This window comes from Corella eumyota, chromosome 2, assembly GCF_963082875.1.
Source record: "Corella eumyota chromosome 2, kaCorEumy4.1, whole genome shotgun sequence".
Taxonomy (NCBI): domain Eukaryota; kingdom Metazoa; phylum Chordata; class Ascidiacea; order Phlebobranchia; family Corellidae; genus Corella; species Corella eumyota.
Genome location: NC_137491.1, coordinates 19,891,496 through 19,917,749, shown reverse-complemented (window position 1 = coordinate 19,917,749; position 26,254 = coordinate 19,891,496). Strand labels below are relative to the sequence as shown.

The window sequence follows — 26,254 nt, the reverse complement described above, 5'->3', positions numbered from 1 at the left end:
TTGCCATTCTAAAAAAATGAGTTACATTTAAAAATACATAAATTAAGATATACGGCCATATGACAAAAAACTTTAAAATGTTTTTCTAAAAAAATAAAATTTTTAAAATAAAATTTAGTATGTTTAAATTCATCCTTTTTCAATTTAAAAAGCATTTTCCAGAGTAGTATTAAGGTGAGGGTTTAATAAAAAAAATTCTCATTTTCGGTGAAATGGCGTTTTTTCATTAGAACAACAAAAACAAAACAAGATAACAACGACAAAGGCGGCTGTATTATATTACCTGTATATCATATTACCTACACACGAAAAAATGTAAGTCAGTAGATTCGACTAAAATCAGTTTCAGATTTTTTCCATTAGGTTTAGGCTCGCAGAACCAAAAGTTATTTAAAGTAAAAACAACAAACTGACCAAAACAAACCGTTCGATAGAAAGTTACCATTCGGACAACGAATGTGTTTATTGCCGACATTAAGGGGCTTTATTACAAAACCCCGCAAACAATAGTGAGATTATGACGTCATAGGCATTTGTGTTTTATAAAAAGGCCGATAAACAAGTGTACAGTTGAATTTTAAAATCAGTCAAAAAAAGTTTTAAAAATAAAAATTACGATATAGCGTGTCAAGGTAGCAAAAACAAGTAGAGCAAGAATAACTAACGTTCCGTTGCAAACTGATTTAGCAAGAATTTAAATTTAGGCCTTAGACGTTGACTGCATGATGTATTATGGTTAAACCGCACAATAGGGTAATTTGAAAGAGAAAAATGTCAAGGCGTCAGAAATATTCATTAGGATTATTTCCAATTGTTATAGATTTTTAATCATCCATTGTTTAGTTATGTTATAATAATTAATGCATTGTCAACACTATAAAAATATCCAATTAACTTATCTTTCAACGTCATAATTCTTTTTAAAAGTCAAACGCATTGTTTAGTTTTATGAGGTCATACGGTATTATAATCAAAGCACAATATTTTGAATTTTGGACCAATTAAACTTCTTTAAATTTAAACTGGACCTTTTTTATTTTCTGAATGTAACATTTTGTGTGAAAAAATTAATTTATTTTATCGCATTTTCCATACCATCAACAGTTTTTGCTTTCTGCATTACATAAATAGAGTGTATTCAAGCTAATTAAGATATTTACATCACACAAATAAGGTAGAGAATGTAGACAACGAGTGCAAGAGGGCGTAAAATTCGAGTTCCCGTAAGTAAACTTTTAAACTTGGCCTTAAAAGAATGTGGCAGAATTTGTAAAAAAAATTCGCAAGCTAAAAAAACAATTCAACTTATTTTTTATGCAGCAAAGCAAAGCGAAAATGTAGAAAAAAACGTGACTTTTTCTTTGTTCTTTTAGGTATTCTACAAACAGAGTAATATTTTATTGGCTAGTACAGTTAAACAGTTGCAAATGCCTTTAATAACTTTAAAAACGTATAACAAAAAATAAATTTTTAAAGGTGATATAATATAACAATTAGTTTATTATTATGGTAATATCAGTATTTAGAATAAAAATAATTTATATTAAGATAAGAAAGCTTAAAGTATAAAAGGGTTTTGTTAATTCCTTTTTTTAACTCTGTGAGAAAAAGGCAATTAGGTTATAAATACACTTAACAAGGGTGTTGTCAGTTAGAAATAAGGCGTAGTTATTGTAATATAAATATTGGTGTGAATAATTTATGTAAAAATATATTCCGTAAATATAGAAATTTGATGTTATATGATTAAAAATGTATATATAAACAATATTTTCTTAAATAAACTTAAGATTAAAAAAAACGTATTCGAAAAGCAGCTTTTGTGTATATGTAAATATGTTTGTAAAATTATTTAAAAACTAATATTTTCAGATTTTTTTTAATTTTTAAAATTGATTAAGTAAAAAAATGGTGTTAAACAATGTCAAAAAATGGGTAAGTCAAAGTCAGAAAATAATATTATTGTTTAAAATTCGTTTAAAAAATTTGAATGTGTTTTTTTATTATTGTGTTTGTAGTTACGGTATTATTCAAAAATTATGAATTAAATTATATATTTTACTATTTCAAATTATTATTGATCATCTTAAAACAAAATTTAAAACTATTAAATTTTATACGGCTAATAAAACGAACTCAGGATGTCTCGTTAAATGAAATGTTCGTATAATTAAGTGTTTTAAAATGTACAGAAACTAGCGAAGCGTACACAACAATATATATATATATATATATACCTTGTAGAAATATATTTCAAGAATAACATATAATTTTCTTAAAAAAGAATAACATATAATTTTTTTCTTCAAGAATAACATATAATTTTCTTTGTTGCATTAATTTTAAAATTTTTGAATACCCAGTTTGAAAATTGCATTCAAAAATTTTATGTTTAAAAACATATAAATTTGCCTGGACCATTTTTAAATATTTTTGTTATCTGATTTATTGCCAAATTAAAAAAATCAGCAAACTACATAAGATGTTATATTGAGGCAATGTAACATGTTATTTACAGTTAAACGTAGTCAACTTTAATAAACTCAAAATCAAATTGCAACTTGGAACAAGGTCATATTATTCCACATTACCTGTAAATATTAAATCCCATATTTTAAAGTGTATTCATCCACAAAATACTACCCTAATTTAAAACGAAAACCGAAATTTTTAGGGTAAGTATAGGTATTAGTTTGCTTTTGGTGAAATTACGGGGTTTGAACCTAAAGCCCATAGCCCAAAACCGCTTAACATCGATGACAAAAATAGATTTTCAAAGTCAAAAAAATTCGATGAACATCAACTGTATAAGATTACAAAAAAAATTTAATCCAAAGTTACCAAAAAATCGCCTAAAATTGTCCCGCAGGCTAAGTTGTGACGTCACAAACGTTATAGGCGGATATCGACCTTACAACTATTACATCACAACTATTACATCATTGTTTAGGATGTATATATAAGAGTAAAATACCTAATAAAATAATCATCTTAAAGAGAGGGAAATTACATAAGCAAGTTAATGCAAATAATCTTTCTTAGGTTTGTTTGTTCAAGGTTTAAACTATCGATTTTAAAACAACGCTTTAAGGTTTATGAGAAATGCACCTTAAGTTAAAGTTTTGCCACACAAAATTAAAGAAACAAGTAAAGGGCAGTTTGATTGAGGCTTGAAACGTACTGCGCCAAAACAGATAGGAAAAAAAATTGAAACACATTTAAAGCTTTAAGTTATTAAATTTTGTGATCGTATAAGTATAGGGCAAGGCTTAGGTTATGATTTAATTGACTAAGTTAAGACGATATTAGTAACAGTTTTAAGTATATACATAATAAACGCGTATGGTAACCTATATGGTTTAAATATGACCGTAGAAAAATGCAACATTTACATAAAAAAGGCTACTGAAAAATGTCTAAGTTAAAGTTACAAGTACCTATTTCACGTGGTTTTCAGGTGCGCTAACAGATTGATTTTAAAACTAAATCGTTTCGTCACAGTTCGGTAGATTGTCAAAGAGTTTGGGCAAATAAAACGAAACTAGATCAATTTATTTTTTAAATAAAAACAAAATGCGAAAAATTTTGCCAAAAATAAAAAAAATAATAAAGTTTTATAGTATCATTTAAGTGCATTTATATAGGAAATGTTATAGTTAAGTTAACCGTGGTTGCTTTATAACACTAAAAACTAGAACATTGTATTAGTATAATTTAACATTTGCTGGTAAAGGGTTAATTAAAATATCAAATTTCGTCTAGCCGAACCTTTAAAAGGTATCAGGTTGCAAATGTCACTAAATTCTGAAAACGCATCGGCAATAAATATGTGATTATGACGTCATAATATCCGCTAAAATTCGTGACATCGGTTAAAAATAAAAATCTGTAGTAACAAAAATAAAGTTATGACAGAAAAATTTTTTTAGAACGAGGAAAAATTATTAGTCATTTTTTAGACGTATAACATATACGTAATATTAAGTAGTGAGATGACTCAGATGTTAACGAAACGGCTTTGTAAACCCCGTTAAGTTATTACTACCAGTGTTGTTTGTTTACAGTTTTGAGATTAAGTTTTAAAATATGGCAAGATATAAAAAATCTACAGAAGCTCATTTTCCTATAAAAGCGATAATTACAAAAGTTTTATTTCGAATAATATCAATATGGGAGGGACTACCTACAATATCACCATATACAATATTAAAAACGGTGGTAAGTGTATAACTGTAACAGCTGTGTATAAATATTAAATATCTTAATTTATAAAAAAAAAGTTAAAAATTTTTAAAGTTAGAATTTTGTATGCTAACAGTCCGGACAATTTTAAAAGATTGTAATACAGTATTAAGTTATATCTAGAATTTCAATATTAAAGATCTAAAAATTGCCTAAAATAAATCCGAAATCAAATAAGGCTACCCTATTTTACATAAAGATTTTATCACATAATAATATCGTATTTTTGCTATAATTTAAAGTATAAAATAGCAACCAAAAATTCCACATTTTTAAAGTTAGTAATTGTAGCATAAGTTTTATAAATATTTGTGAATATATTATATCAAAGTATTAAAAATAAAATTAATATCACGATATTGGCTAAGTCATGGGTTGTGTATTCTTTAAACCGGGTTATGTTGTTAATATATGCTTTAAACCTAACACACAACTAACACGGTATTACAAACTGCTTTTGTACCAGTTCCACAGCAATTAACTTGCTAATGTCTTTATAACGAGGTTATTCAAAGACAAAATGTTATTGAATAAATCATGTTCTTATAATACATATTGAATTAAACCTAAATTGCATTAAAACTATGTAAAAAAATACAATGAACATGGTGTATTTTAACCATTGAATTGATTTTATTTTTGTTTATATTGTTTATAATATTAGTTTAAGTATTATCGTTGTGTAAAAGGCTTTGAAAAACCGTTTTTTTAATTTTATTTATTAAAATCACCTTAAGGTTTTAGGTTTTCGTACTTTTTAATTTATTGGGGAAATGTGTGCCGTTGGGACGTGTCTAAGCTATCCGTATACGCCGGGCTCAGGAGCGAATAGTGTGACATTGATGGAGCTCGAACCCGAAACCTTTCGGATTGTAGTCCTATGCCATGACCGCTTAGCCAAACTGTTTTAAAAACTTGATCTTTACCTTTTACAGATTATGGAAGGAGTTGGATCGATCGTTTTCTGTCTTCTACTTTTGGTCTACATTCCTTTATACATTCTCGGGTTTCTCGCCATCCAGAAAAATTTGTTTTTTTTGAGGTTGAATCGGTTGCTGAGGTTTAGATATACAAACTCAAAACTGGGTCTAGTGAGCAGAAGGAGTAGGGTAAGTGTTAATTTTTTAAAGGTTTGGCAAATTAGGTGTTTTAATAGACAATAAGATTTTGTACTAAAAAAATATAAGTTTCCCCTAAAAATATTAAAGTATAAAAAAATATAATTTTCCCCTAAAAATATTAAAGTATAAAAAAATATAATTTTCTCCTAAAAAAATTAAAGTTATAAACTAAAAACACAACCGAGAAAAAAAATTAACAAAAAAGGTGTTTTTCAAATTAAAGTAAGTGAAATAAGTTGAATAAATATTAAAATTTAATTAGTTTATCAAAACGAAATTCTTTTAAGTCTAAAAAAATATTCAAAGTGAATAATAATCAATTAATTTACTTTCTTATTAAAATTTAATTTTCCCATCGTAAATCATTTTGTAATTACGTCATGCAGGTGACTGACGTCATTCAGGTTTCGACCGATGAGGAAATTGACTTCCAGGATAACAGGAGCATGGCCTACGTCACCAGAATGACCCTGTGTACGCCAAAAGAGTTAGTTAGAACTTTATTGAGGTATGTGAAAAATTCAAAAAAAATTTTAATTTATATTTTAACATAATTAACTTTATACTTAAATAAGTTTTTAACGCAGATTAAAATAAATACTTTTAATGAAATTTGATCAAATAAATATATTTAACAAAATTTAAAGCAAATTTAAATAATATACTGAAAGTATTCAACATATTAAAATGTATGTGGGATTAAGTTTTAGTTTTAAATATGTAAACTTAGACTAATAACACGTCAGTTTAACTAAAATATTAGTCACAATTAAAACTCAAAATATATCGGAAAGGCATGATATGAGTTTTATATTAAAAATAACATTAAAATATCTGAAAATACTTGGTAAAATTGCTGATTAAAACTTATATCTATGAGCTGGCAATTTATTTTGGCCCACTTTTTCTATTGCGCATCATCCTAATCATCTAGTTATGACGTAATAATCACTGATGACTACCCTAAATCTGTGATGATTTCATTATTAGTAATATTAACGTAATTTGTAAGATTTATATCTGAATATTCAAATAAAGATTTTGTTTATTATCCTTCACAAGTTGTTATTAAAAATCAAGAAAAATTGGTGTTTTAAAAATTTAATTTTTTTATCTTGTTTACAGGCAACAGAAGATAGAACTGATCAGCGACACCCAACTTGCTTTTACTATTTTATCGACTGTGTTTGCTCATTCGGTCACGTGGGACGAAGAGAGAGAACTCTTCCGGTTACACATGGATGGGTTTGACGACTTTTTTCTTTTTGAGGTAAAATGTTAGAGAAAAATTTTAAAAAAATAAATTTTTAATGTCTGCATGAGTTTTGCAAATTTTTTTATGCGTTTTTTAATGTTGTAAAAGCAACAATATAACTAGAATTGACCCAAAATTAGGGATGAAAAAGATGCAATACTTAAACAAAAATAACAATTTTTGTAAAAACATTTTTCTGTATTACTTATTCCAAGATAAAATCTCTTAAAATATATTTATCGCATATTGCAAAAACATTTTAAACTTATAACAACACATAGGTATATTAGTTTGCAATTGCCCCATAAAATTCAAGCAAACGGATTGTCATAAAACACAAAACATTTAAAACAAACTCCTTAAAAACAAATTCAAAACTAGTTTCACAATTTCTCTTGTAATTAAATGATTTTCGTTTTAGTGACCTGGTGAAATAATAATTTAAAACTAATAAGGAAAACTGTAACTTATTGTCAGTACAATATATGAACCATAACATAATTAAGTAACCTTAAAAAGGGGAAAGTTTAGGAAAAAGCTTCCGGAAATTCGTGGTATGACCTTTATAATAATCACACCAGAATATAATATCTATACAAAGTAACTTTAGGTTAATGACGTATGACAAGTAATATACGAAGTTTACAATTTTAAACCAAGCAAAATATTTGCTATTTTATTTTTTTTCAATGTTTTAAGATTATCAATTTGTTCAATGTTAAATTTTTAATAATATATTTAAAGTAGTCAAAAGCCCACCCTGCGGCCGGGATTTTAATTGGTCGCAGTTTTATTTATTTTGTAGGCATATAAAATGGACAGACATATATACATATAGTCCCCATTGATCCCCACTAATCTCATGCTGTAGTGCCCTTGAGTAAGGCGCTATAAACGGTATTAACTCCTGCTGAGCCAGCATTTAATCAGCAGCATAATTACTGGGCAATTATAATCTAAGTCTCGCATTTGACTTTCCCACATCGAGGATAAAGATATATACAAAAAAAATAGTCCACTAAGCTTCATTACATATAAATTTAAATTTTGTAACCAAGTTTTAATAACAAAATGCCTTTTTAAATTTCTGTGATTTTTTTAATAAAACGTGACTTAAAATTTTAACTAGGGATTTTTCTGGGATGCAAGACATGTTTTAGTCAGTAGAGATGGAAAGAAGATTATTATCCAAATGCAAGATGGAACTGAAGTCTCAAACGACTCTGAAGTCACCCCAAAACATGACTACGACCTTGCTAAGCTTCACGTGCAGGTTCGAATCCCGCTGACAGCAATTTTTTTTTTAAATTTATTTAATTCATATTTTACAGATATAACTCCTTTTCGCAAGCTAAAATCAACAATTTTGTAAAAAATTACATTTTTTTATTTTTTTATTTCTTTTAGCCTTTTTTGTAACCCAAAATAAAAATTTTTGTGCAAAAACATTTTTTTTTAGGTTTGTTTGTCGTATTTTGCACCCGGTCTTTCACACAACCACGTGCACTTTGTTTTTCCTAGTGCCGTGTGCATATGCAGTAAACGAATATTGGATAAAAAAGGAGTTCTCTACAAACTGTTGTCTCCTCATTTCAGATTCACTGAGCGTATTAACTACCAGGCAATTATATCATTTTCTTCTTTTTTTTATTCTAATAACAAAATGTAAGATAAAATAACAAAAAAATGATTTTTAAAAACCCTTTTTTGCTAATTCAATAAATAAAAAAATAAACATAAAAACTGTGTTTCCAAATTAAAAAATAACAGTGTTTCCAAATAAAAAATAAACAGTGTTTCCAAATTAAATAAACAGTGTTTCCCCACAGGCTTTACGAGTGGGCAAAGCAACCAACAACAAACGTTCGTTTTTGGACCGATTATTTTTTCTCTGGCAACCCTTTCCTGTGACCAAGGAACAATTTATCGAAGGTGTGGCGAGAAAATGTAAGAAGTACTACCAGGAGAAAAAGGGGTTCAAGTACGCCGATGACGTCACAAGCGAAGAGGTAAGTTTAACTATGACGTCACTGGTGCACAATAACGTCAGCACTTTTATGTTTTACAACAAAAAAAGTTTTTTAAATCAAGATTATTAAAAAAAATAATTTTTTAATTTGACTTTTTAGCCAACCAGTAACGGGCATAACGGTCACGCGTACACAACAAATGGTGACGTGTGCGATGGAATGACTACGTCATCTGAGAATCGACACCATCCAATTTTCCCACCCGAATACGTCACAAATGAAACGCTTCAACAGGTGAATATTTTAATAAACGTTTTATTTAATCACAAACGATGAATCAACAAACAATCGTTTTTCCAATTTAAAATCGTATGTCCGAAAACGCCATTTTAGCGACAATGAAAAATTTTACAATAATCACAGCTTGCCCCTTATCTAAAAACGTTAACCCCTTTACTTAACAACGTTCTTTGTAATCTGACAAAAACTGTTGACTAAAATTTTAGCATTTTGGTCTCTAATAATTGGTTTTGGGCAATATTTATTTTGTTTAATAATGTTTGGGCATATGTGGGTATATCATGAGATATAACATTAAACTACAGTCAATAAGGACTTTGATTTGAAGACCACCAAACTTAAAACATTACTTCTTTAATCTTGCGTTCATTGATCAAAATTTGATCAAACTTTAAAAACCAAACGAATTTAATTTATAATCATGTAAATTGTTTAAATAATAACTTAAAATTCATCTTTAGATTCCCTACATAGAATTTCTGCGAGAATATTATTTGGTGATCAGGAAATTTGTGGAAACAATGGTCCCATACATTAACAAGTAATTAATTTCATTTTTAAAGTTGTTCAACTACTAAAAAAAACATCTAATCTTTCTTGTTTTTTAATTTACAAACACTTAACTCTATTACATATTAATAATTTCAGATCAGCAAAACCTAAATTATATTACTTTTATAAATGAAAATTTATGCTCATTTTATTTCATTAATTTTCTAATATCTAATACTAAACTAATTTCTTTTTTCTATAGGGAAGAATGGAAAGAATTGATCGAAGCAGTCGCTGTCCATGTCCCAAAGTTCGACAAAGTCAGCATGGTAGACGGAATTACCACGTTCATACATCAGGTAAATACAAAATTCCCTGTTTTTGTATAAATCTTTTTTCTCGATGTGGAAAGGTCAACTTAACAACCTAAACATTAAGGTAACATCAGTAACCCGAATGCAGTATTGAGTTACCTTTGACAGTTTAAAATAATATAGATTATAATTGCCAAATAAATAAGCTGTTAATTAAGTGTTTACAGTCAAGCCAAGTGTTCTAACCACTACACCACGCTGTCGGCATAATACTTATACCATAACACTAAAATGTTGTCTCAGCAAAAGTTTATACCGTTTATAGCGCCTTACTTAAGCGCGCTACAACATGAGAGCAGTAGCTTTAAACTAACATGCAAATTTTCTAAACCCTCCAAACATTTTTATAGGTTGGCGTCGTTCACTTCTGCGACCACAACAGCTACACTCGCTACTTCGCCTACAGATATGGCTCAATGGCGATCAGGACCCCCTACGAAAGATTTCACGATACAGAACATTGGGCTGAGGTTGCTGCTCGTCTTGGATTATCTGTTGAGGCGATCCAGAACAATCCTCTTCTGTTGATACGGCAACGTGACGTCATGAGGACAAGGTATTGTGACGTCATCATTTTTTAGTAAATGCTTGATTTTAAAAGTTGAACAAATATATGACGTCATAATTGGATTAAAAATAAATTTGATTCAATATGACCTCATAGAGAAAGATTTTTGTATATGACATCATAAAAACAAACAGTTAAGCGCTCTATACGCCATCTAACGGCCACATTTTTTCAGGTGTTTCTTGAACATATTCGTCGACTTTATTCCTTCTCCAAAATGCAACCTCAGACTGCTTCAAACCGAATACAACTTCACTGAAGATGGGGCACAGAAAGCTGTGCAGGAATTTAAATCACAACTCCGTAGTTTGGACGGAAATTTGAAGGTTTGTAATTTATTTTTTGCAAAGCATTTTTTTAAATATTGGATAAGAAATTACATTGAACGAACATTTAAAGCAGTTTCACTTATGCTTGTTAGTTAGGCTATTTGCACAAGAAATGATTTATTTAACTTTACTGGCATATACTAACATAGTTACATCAGTTTTTTTTATAATTGACAATTAGCAAAATTGCACAAGAAATATTTTATTTCTTGTAAGAGACTTGAAGTTTGACTTTATTAATTAATAAGTGAATCAAGTCTTAAAATTTAAAACAAAAATAAACCATAGTCGCAACAACCAAATAAGCTCATACCTTTACCCAACTGGGGCCCAAAATCCATACCAACTAACATGTTTAAAGCAGATTTAATTATTTTTACCAATTAGTCATTTTGTACAAGAATTCCTTTTTCATTCAAGAGGTAGCAGTTACGAAGTCCTAAAATTTAAAACAAAAGTTAACCCACATATGCACAACATAACTGGACCCAGGCCTTCTTTAAACCCAGACACACAACTTAACAAATCTTAATTTTTTTTGTTACAGTCAAAACCCCCTGTAATGTCAACGCCCCCAAAAGACGGAGAACTTCGCCCAGAGGGGTTACAAATCGTCCCTCTTCCCGACATCGTTCGTTCCGTGTGCTTTTAAACATTATGACGTCATAATATATATTATTTGGAGGAATAATTGTTGTATGAATTTAATGTCGCGTATTTTTGATTCGATGACGTCATTACACGTGGTAAATTATGACGTCACAATATACGGATAATTTTCCAAGTTTGTCAATTTAAATTAAAATAATTAAAAAATAAATTTAAAGTTTTTATTTAAGAAATGCTTTTTCATTTAACTAACTGTAAAGACGTAATTGTGTAAATTATATTTTTTGTAAACTTTTGTGATTTTATGTTTTGTTAGACTGTGGTACCCAGACAGTTCCAAACGCATTTAACCAAAATATTAAAATGTTTAGAAATACTAATTTTTATTTAACATCACTAACAGAGTAACCTATTTATCTAATTTTTGTATTTTAATATTTTTAAACATAATTTAATTGAAACACTGTAGCTATTGTGAGGTAAAATTTCATGTAAATTAACATTTTTGTATTTAACCACATTTTTGTGATATTCTTCAAGCTGTTGTCTTATTATTATTATTTGTTGATTTAGTATACTTGTATTTCTTTAAAACCTATGTAATCGAAAATACATTTATATAGCTTAATTGGTAATCTGTTTTTTTAGATATTTTCATATTAAGAAAACTAAAAGGATAATAAAAACCCAAATATATACAGTAAAAAATTATTTCTTAAGCCTGTCAATTCATTTTTTTTTAAATATTTTACAGAAATAAAAAAAGGCAAAAATTAAATTAAATAATTAGTTATCTAGAAAACAAATATAAAATCTATTTTTAAACATTACCACACGAGTAAAAAACCCGGTCATCCAAGAACTTTAAAACTTTTCAAGCGAAAATTTTGTTTTGCATGAAAACTTGCGTTTTGTTTTAATCCAATAAAAAAAAACAGAAAAAATAACAACTATGCCACCTTTTAAACAACAAAGTTTGAAATTTTTTTAACAAAAATACAACAAAAATATCTAAAGTTTTTATTTTTATTTTAAAACCATTTAAACTAGTCTTATTTAACAGGGTTGTATTCTATAAATTAAACTACACTAAATACAATCAATTAGGCATTAAAAATTACTCTAACAGATAATATTTTTGATGTTTAAAAAATACAAAAATATTTAAACTTGTTTCTGTTGTATTGAACAAATACCTGAACACGAATTCACCCAAAAATACAAAATCAATGAACTTTCCGCTATTTAAATTCAGCCTACACAACAAGTTTATGCTTACCTAGTTTAACTAACCAAGCGAAAACAATATCTTATCTTAATTGCAAGTGTCAAAACAATATCAACTTAGCAGTAATAGATAAATAATTCTAACTACTATTTACTTTTTTTTAATTAAATATGTAAGCAGTAAGTTTAACTAAAATAAACGCAATTAAATAACATATAAACTACATTCCTTGTACTCATCTTGTATCAGAATATAAGGTTTGGTAAATCAACCTAATAATCCGTATAATTTAATACCACTTAACACCTGAAACGAATAGATAGGCAGTACATTTAGCCATTTTTTTTTTAAATTCGTACAAAGCAATAGAATATAAAAAATTTAAGTAAGACACTGAATTTTAAAGGTAAGTGCAGTTTCTACAAATTAAAAATCATTAATCAAATTATTTATACGGAGTAAAGCGGAAAAGGTTTGTAATTTATCAAAATGTCACTACAAATAAGAAGATGGTTTCTAATTTAAAATTGTGTTTATGTTTAAGTAACGGTCTAACAGCATATCAAAATATTAGGATGAATATTTAGTTTTCAATATTTATATATTTAAAGTTAGCCATATATAGAAAAAACCTAAAAATTCTAAAGTTATTTGGGGTTACATAATACTCGATGTTGCAAATTGTATTTCACTTTTACTTTAATCCATTGAAAATTTTATTTTTAGAGTAACATCACAATAATTAAAGTTTGAAATAAAATAAATGAAAATAGAGGCTATATATTAAAAGTCTTATCATTTAAATAAAAAATAAGAAATTTAAAGGGTAAAATACGTAATATATTGGACTTACATTTAAACATAAGTTCGACCTTAGTTTTTAGGGTAACATTACGTAGTACAAAAGCGTGAACTCTTTTTCCTATACGATAAACTAAACACTATAGCCTACTAAACCTATACAAAAGGTGCTAACCACAAAAGCTAACCAGAGGTTACATGTAAATACTAAGATTAGTAAAAGCTAGTATTTATAACAAAAAAGATTTATTGTTAAAGCCGTATATACAGAGCTTTAAATTTGTTGTTATAGTCAGGCTGAGGAATTTTAACAAGTGGATATATCATGGTTCAATGAAATGTAAATATTTGAATTATTTAGCCGACGTCTGCTTTCAAATGCTAAGTTTAAAGATAAGTAAATGCATGAATGCAATAAGTCAACGGTAACGTTATACAATCAGTGAAATTTAAAAAACAAGACTTAGTTACAGAATAAGTCTCTTAATGGTTGGTGACACTAGTTAAAAAATACAAGTTATTTTTTGTATCTTATTTTAATGGGTCAGGTAACCTAATACAACTAGCGAAATTTTGAAAAACATTTTAGAATATAAACACAAAATATACCCTTTAATTATGGCTAAAAGTTACTGAAAAACACAGTTTATTTTTTATATCTCAATTAACTTTTAGTGTTATAAACCAAAATAACTTAAACAACAAACAAAATATAAAAACACCGAGTTATAAAGAGCGAAAAATGATAGTTAAATTTTGTTTTGTTAGCGCAGTGCATAAAACCGGTATTAAAACTACTAATAATAAAAGCCTCAGCTATTGAACAAACAATTCGGTTTAATGCGTGGGCTTGGATTTAATATAACTTAAAGCTTTTATAATCACACTTGTTAAACTAAAATTAGATATTCAGACAGACAAATAATTATAATGTTATTAACGATCGAACATTCCGTTGTGTGAATCAAGATTTTAAGAGAAAAAACAGTTTTTTCTGGTTCTTAATTTAAAAACAAGTTATCTAATTCCGAGTAAAAGAAGTATTGTCAGTTAGAAAAAAAAAGGATATTAAGAAAAAGGGGCTTTATGTATAAAACTACTACTTGTGAAACGAATAGGATGTAGTAGTAACTATTACGTCTTGTTAGTCACGCTGAATGAATGGGGTAATAGATATCTACAACTGACTAATTATATCACAAAGTCTGTCATATTATTAATCATTATACCTAAAAACAATAGGAATAGGTCATGGGTTATTCGATACATTGGCCGGGTAAAATAGGTGTCAAAAATCAATATTAAAAAATGTTTTTATAATATAAAGGTTTATAGTTTTTTTAGATGTGTATTAAACAGTGGTTACAAATCGGTATTTTAAGTGTTTAAAAGTTAAATATTTGTACCTTATAACGCTATGTTAAAAATCAACTTATGACAGGCTTAATGCATAGATGCCATATTTAGAAAACTGTCAAAGTTAAGTAGGGAAGCAAAATGACAAAGTAAACACCTCGGGCGAAAACAGAAATATTAAATATTAGGATAAGCATCAGTTGTCGTATAGATAATATGCAGTTTACCACGCAGCTTAAGTGATATAGAAGCAAATTATTGTGAAATTTTTATTTTATTCGAATTTTTAAACATCATTTTTAAATTATTTTTAGGTAATTTAATTTGAATTTTTTTACTTAGAATCTTTTTAATTTGCTTATACAAATGTGAAAACAGTTAAAATAAAACGTATTGAGTTATTTTGTGTGGTTATAGCACATTTATCGAATATTGTAAACCAAGTCTGATCTGGCAAATATAATATCAAAATGTTAGTGAAATAATACAAAAACAAAATTTTATTTCCCACTTAAATATTAACTAATAACCCTCCTAATAGCTTACAGTAGGTTATAAATTTTTATATAAAAAGATTTTATTATTCGTGGTCGGCAATTAAAAACTAAAATGAAGTATTTTAGCCACAATGGAAACATATTCGTTGAATTGGTAAGCCTTTAAAAATGAATTTAAAACTTTAAAAATACTTTTTTATCAAGTATTTAAATTATGATCGTAAACTATGCCGATATTTGCGCCTAAAAGTTTGTTAAATACAAGTTTTGTTATAGGTTTTATCGTAACATTACATTTTTTTATTCAATTTTAATATTTTTCCAAAACTTTCCTATGTTACATTACAGGCTGGATGTATATTGTATTTACTACTGATGTTGGTTTATATTCCCCAATACTTGCTCTTATCGTTGGTGTTATACGTGAAACTATTAGTGTTCAAATTTAAACTCATCACTGGGGTTGGAGTAATTGCAAGATCGACTGTTTCTGTGATATCAGACAAATATTCGGTAAAAATATTTAATTTTTTTTATAAATTATTTCTTTTATTTTACGTTAACGTTTTAACATTTTATACTAATATTAATATTTCATATGATATATTAACATTAGTTAGGATGTATCATTAAAATATTTTAAACAGTTTTTCGTTTATGCGACACTCCATGCTTACTAAAACAAACAAAAAATAAATAATAAAATACGTATTTAACAAAAGTATATTATATTATATTATATTTTTATTTGACTAAAATTATTTTTGTGATTTAATAGTTGATTTAAATTAAGATTTGAATTGTAAATACGGGAAATTGTTAATAAGTTTAACAAATTACGATGATTTTTAACACAAAATTAACAGATTTCCTGATCAAATTGACATGTAACAACTTCTGACAACTTTTAAATTATTTTCACTTTTTATTGGGATGTAATCTTAAATATAAATGTTAGTTAAAGGTCAAAGTATTGGTTTAATATATTTATGTTAAGCAAAGGTGGGCACTAAACCGTTAATGCGTTAATCGTTAATTAACGAAGTTAAATTTTTCGAAAAAATTTAACTTTTAAGTTAACTTTAAAAATCGTTAACGGACCTGTTTTAACTTTCGTTAAATTGTGCTTTCGTTAAATTAAGTCCGTTAATTTAATATTTTTACAAGTTTACCATGGTAATATAAAAGTACATATGTTTTATTTTGCCGTTTATTGGGTTTAATCGTTTCAATTTTAAAGGATGTATTGACTGACGTATAAACGATGTATTGACGACGATGACGATGTATTGAAATTTTAAACGATGCAGTTTTGAAAACGTCATTTAAACTTACGTTCGTGTAGTTAAAATATCAACTAAGATAAAAATTGCTGTTTTTTTTAAAGTAGGGTCGTTTCTTTGTTTGTTTTATTTAAATTTTAACATTAACGTTTATCGATAACTACCGTTACATTTTGTTTAAATTAACTTATTAACGTTAACGAAGTTAATATACTATGTAACGAATTACCACTTAACGAAGTTACTTTCTCGGTTAACTGTGCCCACCTTTTATGTTAAGCCAAAAGCCAACTAAAGTTAAAAGGTAAAATCACAGAACGATTACCAATAGCTTTCCTTATAATTATGACGTTACGCGGCACAGCAATGTTGCAAAAATATGACGTCACTGATGTTTTCCAGAAAACATTGTGACATACCAGATTGCATTTTTTATGACGTGATCACAAGAAAAGTCGTTGGTGTAAAAAATTTATTAAATTTTGGTACTTTTAAATAAACACTAGTTTTATAATTTCCTGAGGCAAAACCAAAGAATTAAATAAATAAAAGTCTCGTGAAAAATGTTTGTTTAAAATTCTTAAAACTTAAAAGAATGGAATTTTAATTGCAGCTTTCCTGCTTTTCTTAACATACAATTAATTAGAATTGTCACATATAAAACACATGCTTTTATACACTTATGTATCGAAAATGTTTTTTTATATATTAAATAAAATTTAAACTTAATACCAACAGTATTTTATTGCTAGCGCTTTTTTTCCATCGAAAAAGCTTAAAAAAATTATTTTAAATTTAACCATTTAAAATATAATCAAACATTTTATAAGGGACAATTAAAGAGTAAAATATAAATAAACTTAAAGATTGTTATATCTAAAATATTCAATGAAATTGTAATTTTTAGGTATCGGACGTTAGCTCAGTTGAAACGAAAGAAGAAGTGGATTTTTTAGTTCATCGATCCCCTGCTTACGTTCGTGTTATGAGTTTTACCGTCCCGAAAGAAGTTGTGAAGTTTATATTACGGTAACCTTATTATAAGTAATTAATTCCCCAACAAATAATTGTTTATTGTTTACCCAATTTTGGTTAAATAACTGACTATAATTATTTGTGTGTCTGATAGTAATTAGAGTATATTTTTTAAATTGGTGGGATTTTTTTAATTTCTAGTTAAATGTTTTGCTATCCTTACAGCACGCAGATATACGCAAAAAGGTCCTAATAGTTGATTAAACGTAAAAAAACTCATATTTTGCAAAGGTCAAAATACAATTTTTTCAGAAAAATAAATTTTTTTGTAAGGTGATAACAGACTAATGATTTACAGCTATCTTTAAACGGTTAAAACATTGGCCTACACAGTTATTTATACAATCTATCATACTACTAAATGTTTATATAATTTAAACATTACGTGACTTTAAAATTCCAAACACATTTACACAACGATTCAGCCGAAAAACTTTCCAGGTGTGTGTGTTATGATGTTTGAATATGTGTGAATATAAATTTTGATTGATTTGGGCGCAAAAATGTGTTAAAGGTCACTAAAAAATTGTCAATTTTTTTTTTTTAATTTGATAAAAACGTGCGTTTTATAAAAAGTTTTCGTATTGAATTTGCACAAAAAATTTAATGTATATTTAAAACTTAAAACATTTTGACACCTTAATAATTTATATCTTTATACTTAATAAAACAAACCGAAAACCATTAATAAAAGATATTTTAAACTGTTAAAGTCTTATAACATCTAAAACTAACTAATTTAGAAAACTGCTTTTTACAGACACAACTACCATTATTTTTTATATAAAAACTTTGTTTTTTAGACAACATCATGTTGAAGAAGTGACGGACGAACAACTTGTATACCAACTAACACACTCTGTATACGCGCATGCTCTTATTTTGGACAAGGAGCGTAAACTGTATGCACTTGATATGAAGTATTACGACATGGTTAACATATACAAGGTATTAAACTTTAAAAAATAATTTTTTTTTTGTTTTGACCATTTTCTTCAAATTAACAAATACTTTTCAAATTTCACAATAAAAACAATTTTTAAATAAAAATAAAAAGCAAAATAACACCAACTCTTATGTCTTTATCCTCGATGTGGGAAAGTCGAACGCGTGACCTAAACATAGAGTAACATCAGTTACTTCGACCCAGTCTCGAGTTGCCTATGGCAGTTTGGGATATTATAGATTATAATTGTCCGGTAATTATGCTGCTGATTAAGTGCTGGCTCAGCAGGAGTTTAAACCGTTTATAGAGCCTTACTCAATGACGCTACAGCATGAGATCAGTGAGAATTGAACCACGACCTCATTGTGGTGTAGCGAAGTGTTGTTACCACTACACCACGCTGCCGGTGAAAAACTACAATTAGAGTAAAATTCAAACAAAAAATACTTCTAAAAATTTAATACATGACTCATTATCTTACAGGGAAATTACTGGGATATTCGCAAAGTTGAATTCAGCCAAGATGCTAAAACGATTAACATTACAACGAAAGAAGGAGGAGTTTATAGTAATGTTAACAACACTGACGAACAACAGGATTTATACAGACTTGCCAAGTTACATCTACGAGTAAGTTATACTAAATTAGTTACTGTATCATAATATAGAATATTTGTGTAACCATAATGTTTATGATATGTTTCAAATCATTAAATTAGTTTTGTCTCTTTTCCCGTCGCATTAAATTAAAATGCATTGTTAATCTTTCTATTAATTTAATTAAAGCACAAAAGACTTGAAAAAAATTTAAAAAATACAAGATTTATTTATAAGTATAAATTTAATTCTGCAATTTTGTGCTGTTAATCTTATAATTTCGCTCTACTGTTAATTTAAGGAAAAGTTTTTGGTCTTAGTTAAAGACGCTTTTTAGGTCACCTGCCCTAGTATTAGTGAGAATTAAGCACAAAACTTTGCATAAAAAAATATATATTTAAAGGCTTAAAAAACGCTAACAATCACAGCCTTTTGTGAGTATAAATATATCGTAATAGTCTTCATAATATAGTTATATTTAAAAACCAACAGAGACGAACAAATGAGAAGTAAAAATGTGACCAATTTTAAGTTTTACCAAAACAAAAATATATTTAAAGCCTTAATAACGCTAATAAACACAGCCTTCTGTGTGTTTTAAATACATTGGGTTTAAACCACATAATATATTTATACTTTAAAGCCAAAGTACTAACAGATAAAAAGTAAAAGTATAACCAATTTCAAGTTTTAATAAAAAAATAATTTTTTTTTAGGTTTGTATGACTTATTTTGCCCCAGCAATGGCTCACAACTACGTTCACTTTGTATTACCACCAGCCATCTCGATCTCGGCTAAGCAAGTGTTAAACAAGGACAGTGTTTTGTACAAAGTCTTAGCACCACATTTTCGCTTCACTGAACGAATAAATTACCAGGTAATTTGCGGGGACTTTAAAGCTAATTTTCCGACCAAATTGGGGTAATTTAATATTTAAAATAGCAGCTTATTGATTTAAAAAAGTGCTTCTTTTCACATGTTTGAATTTAAGATAAAAAGTCAAACAACGTCACGTAAAAATAATATTACTTTATTATTTATTAAGTCATTTTTTAAACAAAACTAAACTATAACTTTAGCCATTTTTTAAACAAAACTAGGCCCACTAACTTCATTGTTATTATACCAATATCTTTTTGCTTAAATATACTAACAAATATTTTTTTACTTACCCTATAAATATAATTAAAAAACACCATTTCAAAAATACTAATTTTAAGTTTTGACGATTAGATGATTAAGCTTAAAGTAATGGTAATAAGTACATTAGGAAGTCCAAATAAATTTTACACGATAATTTAAGGATTTAATTTAGAAATAATCTGACAATTTTCGGTTATTTAACTCACGATTTTTGAAATATTTACGTAAAAATAAAATTGATGGTTATTTTAACTTCATTTAGTTTGATCTAAGTTAGGTCAAAAAGCGCTCACGGTGCTTAAAAAAAACAAGTTTACTTTAATAGATCCGAATGTTAATAATTTTTTTAATTTTTGGAAAAGTTTATACACAAAACAATATATTTTAGATAAAATAGCAAAAAATGTTAATTAAGTACAATCAAATTTGATCTGGCTTTGGCTAAAATGCGCTAACCACAAAAAAGTTTACTTTAACATAGGCTTACTTTTTTACAAAAAATAAAAAAATGTTTTGTCTGGTTTTTTAAAAATCTTAACCACAAAGCATTATAATTAGGTAAAAAACAGCGTGTTATTTAAGTGCAAATAATCTTGATCTAAATAAGGTCAAAAAGCACCAAAGGCACTTACAAAAAAGTTTATGTTAAAACAATTCACTTTTTTACAAAAAAATAGATAATATTTTGTGTAATTTTTTGTAAATCTTAACCCCAGAATACAATATATTTTAGGCTCTGCGCGTAGGAGCAGCATCGGATAACAGAAACACATGGTTTCACAAGTTTTATTGTGTTTGGAAATCTTTCCCAGTGGCTGGTGAGGTTTTTGTGGACGGGGTGGCGCACCATTGCCATAAACATTACACCAAGGAAAATAATAACAACAACAAGGTAGTTGAATACGAATTTCAGGGAGATTTTAAAGTGATAAAAATATCATGAACAGTTGTTTAAAAGTACAGCTAATTTTAAGTTCATCATGTATAAATACAATTTAATAACTGCCCAAACAAATGGAAGAATATTAAACCAATTTTTTTTCTTAAAATTAAATTTTTGAATTTATTACCAAAAAATAACAGTTCATAATTCCATTTAAAATAACAATTTTAGCATTTTTATTTGTGCTACCGTCCCCATACTAATAAAATATTATTTTAATGTTATAGGAAAGTGAAACTTATTGCCATCCTCTATTCCCCCCTGAATATGTAAACGATAAAGAAAAACAAAAGGTACAAAAATTCATTTAAAAATCCTTTTCTCATCTTGTATGCAAATGTTTTAAAGAAATTTTTTACAAAAATTTGTTGTTTTTAGATTCCATATTTGTATATGTTGTGTCAATATTACAGAGTTGTTGAAAAATTTATTAAAAAAATTGAGCATCTAATTCCTGAGTAAGTTCATTGTAACACTTATACTTTAATATGGATTTATTTTACTATCTGATCCCTTAACAAAAATTATTCATTTCTGGACTTTACTAATTTTCTCTGGTACTTTACAGTCCTAATTTTTTAGGATCTATAAGTACAAGTAATCCTCTAATATTTTTAAAACAAAACTAATAAATTTACTTATTTTGTGATTCTTTTTATACATTTTTAATATTTGTTATTTAAATTTAACTTTATAGTGAGGATTGGACAAATTTTTCAAATGCAGTCTCAGAATACGTTAAAGATTTCGATAAAATTGACAAAGTTACCGCAATATCGACTTTTATCAATCAAGTAAGCTATTAACACCTATAAGACAAAGCTAATCTAAAAGAACAAAATAACTGAAAAAAAACAATTAAAACAACTTTAATATTTGAATCTAGAACAACAAAAAACTAATCTACTTCTACATTCTAATATTGGAAAATTAACCTCTAAAAAAAATTCATAAAGTAAAAATTAAAAATCTTGTTAAATAAATTTAAATTAATTTTAAGGTCTCTGTGCTACACTCTTGTGACCACGCTACATTTACATCTTACACCGAAAGATTTGGGTCAATGTTTATTCGATTTCCATTCACCGAATATGAGGATAAACAAACATGGCAAGAAATATCGGAGAGCAAGGGTGTTAGCCTCGATGAAATAAAAGAAAAGCCGACAAAGTTACTTTGCCAAGAAGCGTTAATGCGAACAAGGTAATAAAATCTTTTTTATAAATTTTGTTAAATTAATTAAAACTTTAACATATTCAATCCGGGTGTTTGCAATACATTTATATATAAACTATACACTTATTTTTTGAATTATTATACATAATTAAATATTGTCAAGTATGAAAATATAAGTTATCAAGTATGAAAATATAAGTCAACTGTAATAACAAAATTGAAAACCTTTTTAATTATCAAATTTAAATAAAAATAAAACTTAATTTTAAGAATAACTGACTTCTAACCATTTATTTTTAAATAATACCTCTATTTTAAAACATAAGGTAATATAATACATATTTAAAATACCAATTATCACACAATTACACGACATTTTTAAATCAATATATTACCAAAACCTAAAAAAACATATTTTTAATTATCTTATTCTTACCTTACTATAAACCGAATTTCGTAATTTATCAAATCATCAAACTGACATCATGATATCTTCTCCTAATATTTTCAGAATTTCTAAATTCTACTTTGTTAAAAAAACAAATCCTAACAAGATCATTTTTATAATCAATTTAAAAACTTTTAAATTCGGTTATTTTTGTAAAACACGTGATTAATTTATTTTCAAACAGGGAATATCCCTACAGCGTTGCCGAATAAATATTTTATATTGTTTAATTTTTTTCATTATGTTTTCAGATGTTTTATTCAAATCTTCGGTCACTTTTTACCCACTTCAAACTGCGACATAAATTTAACATCGACGGATTACGAATTTATTGAGCAAGAAGCTGTGGTAGCTCAGCACGAATTTTTACAAAACCTCAAGCAAGTTGATCAAAAACTAAAGGTAAAAAAAAATTGTACAAAGAAGTCTTGGGTTCAGTCCCTACTGTATCTATGTCGTTGCAACTTTTGCTTACGTAAGGCGTAAACGGTACTAGACTGCTAGTCTTGCCAAAATCTTAAATTAAAGACAGGGGAATAATCAGGCAATTTTGTAGTTTAATATGAATTAGAAAACGACCAACTAAAGAGACTTTAAGAATATGCTTTACGATCGACCTTTTTTTAAAAAATATTACTAAATGGTCTTAGGTTCGATCCCCACTGCTCTCATGCTGTAGCGCCCTTGAGTAAGGCGCTATAAACTCCTGCTGAGCCATCACTTAATTAGTAATCAGCAGCGTAATTATCGGGCAATTATAATCTAAAATATCCCTAACTTCCACAGGCAATTTGAGACTGGGTCGGAGTAACTAATGTTACTCTATATTTAAGTCGCGCATTCGACTTTCCCACATCGAGGATAATGATATATACAAAAAATATATATAAATCTAAACAGTTACTTAAATACACTAATAATTGTAATTTCTTTGTTTGTTAGAACGAGAGTTCGGTTAGCAAGTTGCAATGTTCAGGCCGATGCGCTGGCAATCAAGTCTTGCCATTATCCAAATTTATTCGGTGTGTTTCTTACTAAGATCAAAATATTACATAATACTTTTTTAAATCACTTTATATTAGGGTGTATAATATGCTTAATTGTCATAAGCTAGATGCGCTTTCACGTGTTTATAGCTCTCTTACGCCCACTCACGGCTAACATTTTTAACATCATTACTAACATTTTCAAGTATACAAATATTTGACGTCGTGTTAATACAATTTTGCAACATGAATTCGTGTATTAAATACACAATTTTTGGTTAATACAAAATACTTTTACAACATTTAAAAGTTATATAGTTTCACTTGTACAAATCTTTAAAAAAGTGATCTTTTTTAAGATTGGTAAATAATTGTTAAAGATTAGAAATTAAATTTTGTTTTTCTTAAAAAAACATATGATAATTTGAGATTAGACAACATTCCAATATACATTCCTGACAAAACACTTTGTATATATGTAAACCTTAATTTTAGTAAATGTATAGAAAATTAAGCAACTTCATTTAGGTTTAAATGTATATAGAAGCTGTTAAAACCAATTAAACTTTATCAAAAAGTTACAGATTTGCAAAAATACTCCTTAACAGAGTAACCAGATAAAAAGATATATTTTTAAAAAATTCAATAAAATTGTTTTTTAATTAAAGTATCCAATTTTGATTTATAATTTAAGGTAAAAAAACTTTCAAAATAAAGTGAAGCTTTCCGGAAAAAGTATTAATTACATAACTTTAAATGTATGCTAACTGACTGTTCCTTAAAGCTCAACATTAATGCTTTGTAAATTTTACAACAATTGTTAAGGTAGATATTCCAGCAGGTATTATTATTGCTCAGACGATACGCAGGATTAAATGCACTCCAGAGTCGGTGTAAACCGGTCCACTCAAATCTCCTGGATGTAATGCAAATGCTGCATCTTCAAACGGTTTTTGCATTTGACCTAAGCAAAAATATTCTTTTTTATAACACACTTATTTATAAAAAAGCTTTTTTAAATCTATATATAATGGAGCTTAATGTATGTCCAGTTTATAGGTCCACTAAATAAATAAAAATAAGTTTTGTGTGGGTAAATTATTGCATGCAAATATCAGTTGCAATCATATTAAGACAAGTAAAATCCTAACCGTAGAGTGACCATGTCAAATAATGTAAAAAAAGAACAAACCTCTGGTAAAAGGTCCGAGGTCTCCTCCTCTTTTTGCTGAGCTACAATCACTGAACTGGCGAGCAAGGTCCTCAAATTTTGCCTCATCATTTACTATTTGTTTATGGTAACCTGATATTTAGTGAAGCAAAACAAAAACGGAGTTGAATGATAGCTTTATAACTTATACTGACATTATACCTACCTATGTTATCTAATCATATTAAATTTAGGTATATCTAAAATTGTAAACATTTTCAAAACTCACCTTGAATAATCTGCAAGGCTTCCTCTTTAGATCTTGTTATTTTGTCCTCTCTCCATGACGAAGGTCTTCTCACATCTCTGTGTTTCACCAGTAGGTGGAAGCATTGCACACTCTAAAATTCAATCACCAAATAAGTTTATCAAAGTCCAGTGTGGCATGGCGTTGTACTGTGAGCCGAAATGTTTCGGGTTCAAGCAACACCAACGCCACACTTCGCCCTTGAGCACGGCGTTTACATTAGCTCAATCACGTCATAAAAGCACACCCTTCCCAAAGAAAAAATATAAAATCTATCACCTTAAGGTTGTGGAAAAAAAAAATTTATCAAATATTTGTTTAATATATAAAAATTTATTCCATTTTATGCCAATTTTTAGGTAATTTACATCAATAGATACCTAGCAAATCAATCGAGTTTTGCAGTCAGGATACTGGTAAAAAAGTGTTCATTAATATATATACTATTACCCTTATTTCAATTTGAACAACTTTAATATTTCTTGAAATTTACAAAATGAAATCAGTTAAGCAATAGTCTTGTTACAAATATATAAAAGTTACTTCAGGTTTATCTGGTTTTACTGCAGCATCTGTTGGTCTGTCCCATTGAGTTTTTTGAGTGTATTTGTTCATATAATAAGGTCGCCCTATACATATTAAATAAAATTTAACTTTTTAAAGATTAAGTTAATAAAGGTTACAATAAAAAAAATATAATTATTTAATATAAACAATATAATAAGTTTAATGAACAATATAATAAACAATATAATAAGTATAATGTGTACACTGTGAAAACGGGCCAAACAAATTTTATAATTTACAATTTTTAGGAAATCAAAAAATTTTACATTTTGTTTTGAAGTATATTATTTTATGATCATTAATTTAAACAAAGAAACAATAAATTACCTGAAGAACGACTTTCTTTTTTCACCCAACCATCTGGCAGTGGACTTATTGGATCGGACATTATTCTAAAATTTTACAAAAGTTATTACTGCAAAAAATCCAAATCTAAAAATTAAAAAAAACACGGTTTTTAACAATTTGGTTTGCAACATACAATTTAATATTTAACCTTAAATATTATATTATAAATTAAACAAGATTGT

The 26,254-nt window shown here is 27.5% G+C and overlaps 3 protein-coding genes across 5 annotated transcripts; 2 read left to right on the top strand and 1 right to left on the bottom strand.

Annotated features, from left to right (window-relative positions):
• Positions 1-1,870: 1,870 nt before the first annotated feature.
• LOC145741666 (uncharacterized) lies at positions 1,871-11,880 on the top strand. Of its 3 annotated transcripts, none has more exons than XM_082559291.1 (13): positions 1,871-1,935; positions 5,178-5,351; positions 5,750-5,871; positions 6,489-6,633; positions 7,748-7,891; positions 8,078-8,239; positions 8,448-8,627; positions 8,748-8,882; positions 9,350-9,429; positions 9,643-9,739; positions 10,105-10,310; positions 10,498-10,648; positions 11,199-11,880. In XM_082559291.1, exons 1-13 carry the CDS (start codon positions 1,909-1,911, stop codon positions 11,301-11,303), a joined length of 1,728 nt encoding a protein of 575 aa, XP_082415417.1. In that variant the 5' UTR covers positions 1,871-1,908; the 3' UTR covers positions 11,304-11,880. The 3 variants fall into 3 exon arrangements, with proteins under 3 accessions (XP_082415417.1, XP_082415415.1, XP_082415414.1); XM_082559289.1 differs by lacking the exon at positions 1,871-1,935 and adding an exon at positions 4,059-4,218 and having other exon boundaries at positions 8,826-8,882; XM_082559288.1 differs by lacking the exon at positions 1,871-1,935 and adding an exon at positions 4,059-4,218.
• An 872-nt stretch (positions 11,881-12,752) lies between these two features.
• Positions 12,753-23,951, top strand: LOC145741931 (uncharacterized). Its single transcript, XM_082559627.1, has 13 exons — positions 12,753-15,296; positions 15,491-15,655; positions 17,333-17,454; positions 18,264-18,408; positions 18,890-19,036; positions 19,720-19,881; positions 20,881-21,039; positions 21,318-21,383; positions 21,469-21,548; positions 21,788-21,884; positions 22,091-22,293; positions 22,966-23,116; positions 23,657-23,951. Exons 1-13 carry the CDS (start codon positions 15,255-15,257, stop codon positions 23,750-23,752), a joined length of 1,635 nt encoding a protein of 544 aa, XP_082415753.1. The 5' UTR covers positions 12,753-15,254; the 3' UTR covers positions 23,753-23,951.
• LOC145741932 (peptidyl-prolyl cis-trans isomerase NIMA-interacting 1-like) lies at positions 23,924-26,158 on the bottom strand. Its single transcript, XM_082559628.1, has 5 exons — positions 26,052-26,158; positions 25,701-25,786; positions 25,140-25,251; positions 24,893-25,003; positions 23,924-24,664 (listed from the first exon to the last, which is right to left on the bottom strand). The coding sequence occupies exons 1-5, from the start codon at positions 26,110-26,112 to the stop codon at positions 24,555-24,557; spliced, it is 480 nt and encodes a 159-aa protein (XP_082415754.1). The 5' UTR covers positions 26,113-26,158; the 3' UTR covers positions 23,924-24,554.
• Between the last annotated feature and the right edge of the window lie 96 nt (positions 26,159-26,254).